The sequence below is a fragment of the Arachis ipaensis genome, chromosome B04, assembly GCF_000816755.2.
Source record: "Arachis ipaensis cultivar K30076 chromosome B04, Araip1.1, whole genome shotgun sequence".
NCBI classification, from domain to species: Eukaryota; Viridiplantae; Streptophyta; class Magnoliopsida; order Fabales; family Fabaceae; genus Arachis; species Arachis ipaensis.
The window spans coordinates 966,055-972,087 of NC_029788.2; the positions used below are offsets into that span (position 1 = coordinate 966,055).

Genomic DNA, 6,033 nt, shown 5'->3' on the forward strand with positions numbered 1-6,033 from the left:
TTGAGAAGAGAAGATATATTTTATGAGATGAAATAGAATCACAAGATAAAATTGATAAGGAAACTTGTGAACATAAACATGAGAGAGAGCGAGAGAGAGAGAGAAACATGGTAAAAGAGAAGGATCAACGTGACAAATCTCTCCAACTTCAAAACATATCACTTAGAGAACAATCACTTAGTGGCAAATACACTGTTAAATCTTATCCTGAATCCAGTAATATATCAAAAAAACCTCCATAAAGATATGGGACTACTGCTCTAGCATTTACACTATCTTGAAGTATAAAGTGTATATTGTTAGAATATGAGTGAATAAATTAGTTAGGATACTATAAGATCCATTATGAATTTATGATACGGTACTCAATTGTATATATCTTGTAATTATGTCTAGAATCCCTTATTCAGGTTATATAAACTAGTCTCCGATGTGTAACACGGAATTCTTATGTCTCTCTCCTTCTCACATTCAACATGATGTCTAGAGCCTAGAGAGAAACAATTATTCAGTGCGTACACAAAGAGGACCCACTGTCCTCTCGAGAAAAAAATTTCCCGCCTACACCGTGGGACTCATGCTCACGTGCGCTGTTCAGCCCCTTAAATGGAGCTGTTCAGCCCCTTAAATGGAACTGTCGTCTGCCTTCCGATGCACCTCCATGGGCTGTCTGATCTCACCGCTGCCCACCCACTGCTGCATCTTCCACCTGCACATCCGCCACCATACCCACCGCTGTGCTCGCCTCACTCCACCAATCCCCTCATTATCCATCCTCACTTTCCATGCTCAATAGCCTTTCCACCTAATATAGTTTGTCTTGTGAATCATGTCAATTTGGGAAACTGTTCCAGACTTGGCTATTATGGGGTGTCCAAAGTGCCACATAAGGTAGTATGGGATGTTTGGTGTTGTATTTAAGGAGTAGTTCTTTCCCCTTAACAGCTAGCTTTTAAGGTGTGGTTTTTCACTTTCCTTAGGTACTTAACAATGGTATCAGAGCCTGATTGCCAATGGACATGGAAAGGGCTACCGATAGACTGGATTAAGATGAATATCGAATACTGTTAGCCCGTAGCGAAGAGGCTATCGCTGGGTCAGTGTTGATAGAGTGAAGCCGCCGTGGACATCGGCTCTCCAAGGGTGGTATATTGTTAGGGGCTTAGGTATTATGGGGTGCCCAAAGTCGCACATTGGTTAGTATGGAATGCCTGATTTGTATTAAGGAGTGGTTCTTCCCCCTTTACAGCTAGCTTTTAAGTTATGGTTTTCCACTTTCCTTAGGTACTTAATAGAAACACACCCAGAGTTCTTTTAATAGTGTCAGTATTCGTGCTTGGTCTTTTCTTTTAGTTCTTTCTGATACTTGAGATCGTAGACATACTAAGTCTACTTTAAGAATTAAATATTTTGTTACTTTAATAGATGATTTTTTTCTCGTTGTACATGGCTTCTCATGTTGTCCATCAAACCTCTTGTGCTCACAACTGTTAACAAAATGGGATTGCAGAGTGGAGAAATCATCATTTGGTTGAAACTTCCAGGATCCTTCTACATTCTCATGTTCCTTCTCGTTTTTGGGGAGATGTTGTCCTTTCCACATGTTACCTCATTAATCGTATGCCTCCTATTTTGGGTCAAAAGTCAACCACTCAGTGTTGTTTCCTCACACAACGATTGACTCTTTAACCACTCATGTCTTTGGGTCTACCTATTTTGTCCACAACCTTACCCTAAATATTGACAAACTTTCTGCTTGTTCCCTTAATGTCGTTTTCTTGGGTATGCTAGGTCTGAGAAGGGTTATCGTTGTTTCTATATAGGACTTGACTGATGACTTACCCCTACCTCCTTTACCTATGGCTTCCGTCCCTACCTTAGCACCTCTGCCTCCGCATCACCCACCTTATGATCATTTTCATCACCAACAACCCAACCTTCCACTACCTCCTCATGTTGCCACAGAGCCTTAATCATCTCCAGTTGGGTGCACCCTCTAGAAATCGTTCTAGTTGCTATAGACTCATCTCCACCAAGGCCTCCTTTACCAATTTTGGGCCGACCACTCGAGTTTGACCTTCCTATTGCCCTTTGTAAAGGTATACGCTTTATCCATAACCCTTCTCCTCATTATGTTGCTTTATCCTACCATCGCTTGTCTCCAGGACATTATTCTTATGTGCCATCTCCAGCTTCTGTGTCTATTCCTAAAACACCAACTGAAGCTTTATATCATCCTGGGTGGAGACATGCTCTTCTTGATAGGATGTGTGCGCTTCAGAGAAGGGACACTTGGGTTGCCAAGGGTTTTACTCAGATTTTTTGCTTGATTTATGGCGACATTTTTCTCTCTCAGCCAAGATGACCTCTTTTGTCTCTTTCTTGCCATGGCCCCCATGCATTATGGGCTTCTACATCAACTGCACATAAAAAATGGTTTCCATCATGATAACTTGAAACAATATATATGGAGGAATCTACTTGGTTTTCGCCTTGTTTGTCGGCTCCACAAATCACCTCATGATCTTAAGGATTCTCCTCGAGTCCACTTTGATAGATTTTCCTCTATGGTTCAACAATTTGGCATGATCTGGAGAGAAAACGGCTACTCTGTGGATGATATTGTCATAACTTAGAACGATAATGATGGTATAACTTGCCTTCAACAACATCTATGTCACCACTTTCAGATTAAAGACCTGGTATTGAAGCTGCATCACCTAAAGATTATTGTTCTCTCTAAGAAAATATGCTATCTACATCATAAAAGAAGTTGGCTTGCTTGGTGCCAAACCCGTTGATTCTCCTATGGATCCCAATGTCAATCACCTGCCAAATCAAGGGAAACCCTTATCTAACTGACCCAGGAAAATACAGGTGGTTACTCGAGAAACTGAATTGAATCTCACTCATACCCGTCTTGACATCTCCTATGTAGTAAGTCTAGCCAATCAATTTTTGCATTCACCGTGTGAAGATCATTAGGATATTTTGATATGCATTTTAAAAGTATGTCTCCTGGGGTAAGGGTCTTCTCTATGAGGATAAGGGTCACTAAGAGATAGTTGGATATTGTGATGCTGATTGGGCAGGTTGTTCAATTGATAACGTACCCAATCTAGCTATTATGTACTCATTGGTGGCAATATTATTTCTTGGAAAAGTCAAATGCATGATGTGTTTACAAGGTCTAGTGATGGAGTAGAATATTGTGCCACAGCATAGCCTCATGAGCTTCTGGCTGAAACAACTTTCAGAACTACAATTTGGGATAATCAAACCTATGACATTTGTATGTGACAACCAGGCAGCTGTGCATATCATTTCTAATCCAATCTTTTATGAGAGGACCAAACACATTGAGATTGATTTTCAATACAATAAACACAAGATCCTCTCTGAAGACCACTACAAGCTATGTCAATTCAAATAAATAGTTGGAAGATCTCTTAACTAAAGCCTCAACAGGTCCTAGAATAAGATATCTATGTAACAAGCTTGGTGCATACAGTCTATATGCTCAAGCTTAGAGGAGAGTGTTAGAATATCTATGAATAAATGAGTTAAGAGTATTATAGGATCCGTTGTGATACACTAGTTAATTGTGACTGTGGATATCCTGTAATTATGTAAGAATCCCTTTTTCAAGCTATATAAACTAGTTTCCACTATGTAACTAAAACAACGGAATTCTTATCTCACATTCAACAATTGCCAGAAAACTAGACTCATCACTCTTCCAAATCCATTGAAGCAAACCCTCACAATGATTATATCAATGTTTTAGGTAGAATATATACCATATATAATGATTATATCAATGTTTTCTCTAAAATACCCTTATTGATATATATAGCCATGAAAATCATTTTGAACTCAGATTTGAACCTGAAAACATTTACTAAGAAAACAAAATACTTACTATCTTGATTAATCTTACATTTGTTATTGCACACATTTAATAAATAAAATGGTAAACTGACATTGTTAGTGCCTTTTAATCAACTACACTTTACAATATGCCAGATCCCAACCAATGGGACAGATCTTAGGTAGTGTTTGGTGGGGAGACAGAGACTAAGAGACAGAGACTGAAATAAATCTCAGTATTCTGTTTGGTGCAAAGTGGAAAATAGAAATTGAAACAAGAATAAAGCTCTAATTTAATTTGCACAAAAGAAAAAATTGAAATTAACTAATTGAAATGAGAGTATTTTAGATATAAAGTTATTAAAGTTTCAGTCTCCGTCTCTAAAAATTTCAGTCCCCTGTGTCCCTACTTATTGGAGGTACTGAAATGCTGAAATTTTGGGGACAGAGACAGAAATTTTAGTACCAATGTCTGAGCCAACAAACATGATACTGAGTCTCAGTCTCTCAGTCTCTGTCCCAATACTTCGAAACAAACGCTACCTTAGTGATTCTTGTTATTGTCGTCTTCCCATAATAGAATATTATATATTAAAGAAAATCAGATACTGTTCACATGACTTCTACCAGGCTTGAGATCAAATTTAAAATTATCGTGGCACAAAAGTAAATGAGAGAATTCAACAAACCAATTCCATCCATGCTATATCTGAGTCATAATAGTCGTTTGACAGAAAAGCATCAGCCTTGCTATGTAGCAGCCTCTTCAAACTACACTTCGAAAGAATGAGTCAACCAACAACTGTAAGTAAAACAATATTTAGCATGAAACTGAGCTACAATTACTTCTTAATGATGATAATATAGATAAGGGCAATACCTTGGTGAGTTAGTAGTGTTCCCAGCTTTATGCAATAAATCAGCAGCCTTTGTAAGGAGAGCCTTGTATTCTTCAGAGTAAGGAACTATATATAGATCATGAGTAGCACTAGTTTTGTTACCATGTGGATGAGAATTTAAAATAGATTCGCTGTGCCTTTTAATAACAGTGAAAAAGCCTGTTGCCTCCTTCTGTTGGTCCTTTTTTAGACTGTCCTTCCATATTTCAAACTCCTGCAAGATAGAAGCTTTTAACAGCTTTTCTTAATTGCAAGTTCTCAATTGTTCTGACAGTACATGCTTATCATGATGGTACCATTTTGTCCATGTCTGGAGGGTAGAAATTAGCACCGGGAGGTTTTGACATGGGAAATGCTGCCCTGTATTCCAGACCCCTCCAGTTGTTTACTTTCCCATTTTCTTCAGAAAGCAACCTAATTGCCGAATCTGCAGTTGTCAAAAATGCCTCATCTTCATCAAGGCAAGACCTGCCAACAGCAAATAGATTACAAAAAATATAATCAAGTTCACGAGTTAAGCAATTACAAACACCAGCCAAAAAAAAAAAAAATTTGACAGTTTGAAATAGTTACAAACTGAAATAATTTTATTGCACACCCCTGCTCCTCACCAAACTCCACTCAAAAATCTAGCTAATCCCTTCATTACTCATACCACTCACTCTAAAAGTAGGTGGTAATTATAAGAAATCAGAAAATAAATCTTAAAAATAGGTGGTGTCCTGCCTCAGTTCCTGACACAATTACAGGACCAATGAGCTGGTTTTGGATAGTAAAGGTCCCATTTGTTTAAGGACCAATGAGGCAAATTCCAGGGTTTACAGGACTCAAACATAAAACTATGAATGCTCAAGAAAAAAAGCAGAGCAATGGGATTTGTTCTAACTGCAAGTAGATTTTTCTCGCATACAAAATTCACCAACCTCTATTTAATGTAAGAGCAAATATATACCACTTAATGGCTACAGAACTGTCAAGGACTTACCAAGGGCTCTTGTTAATCAGATAATAAGACCATTTCAACTTATTTAACTCCGATGTACCAGCATGCTCCTTCAACCAATCTCTAAGAACTGGATTACTGTACCAGGACTGATAAGAAAATAAACAACCTTTAGTAATACACACTGCCATAAACTTCACTCTACCAACCAATGACAGACATAAGATGAGATAGGTATGATGGAGAAGGGAATAAATTTCCAATCAAATTTTACCATATGCTTAAATATATCTTTTGGTCCCTAAAATTATATTTTATTTT

At 37.9% G+C, this 6,033-nt stretch overlaps 1 protein-coding gene and 1 long non-coding RNA gene across 4 annotated transcripts in view; both read right to left on the reverse strand.

Annotated features, from left to right (window-relative positions):
- LOC107638347 (nudix hydrolase 3) overlaps nucleotides 1-6,033 on the reverse strand; it is a 19,621-nt gene that overhangs the window by 9,363 nt on the left and 4,225 nt on the right. For all 3 annotated transcript variants that reach the window (XM_016341580.2, XM_021120329.1, XM_021120328.1), the window contains exons 8-11: nucleotides 5,755-5,861; nucleotides 5,066-5,237; nucleotides 4,751-4,983; nucleotides 4,560-4,641 (exon numbers count right to left, since the gene is read on the reverse strand). In XM_016341580.2, coding sequence (XP_016197066.1) covers nucleotides 4,560-4,641; nucleotides 4,751-4,983; nucleotides 5,066-5,237; nucleotides 5,755-5,861 — 594 coding nt within the window. The remainder of the gene's footprint in view (nucleotides 1-4,559; nucleotides 4,642-4,750; nucleotides 4,984-5,065; nucleotides 5,238-5,754; nucleotides 5,862-6,033) is intronic.
- On the reverse strand, nucleotides 138-4,530 carry LOC110270832. The gene is made up of 2 exons (XR_002360461.1): nucleotides 4,414-4,530; nucleotides 138-4,047 (listed from the first exon to the last, which is right to left on the reverse strand). It is a non-coding gene; the product is annotated as an uncharacterized LOC110270832 (long non-coding RNA).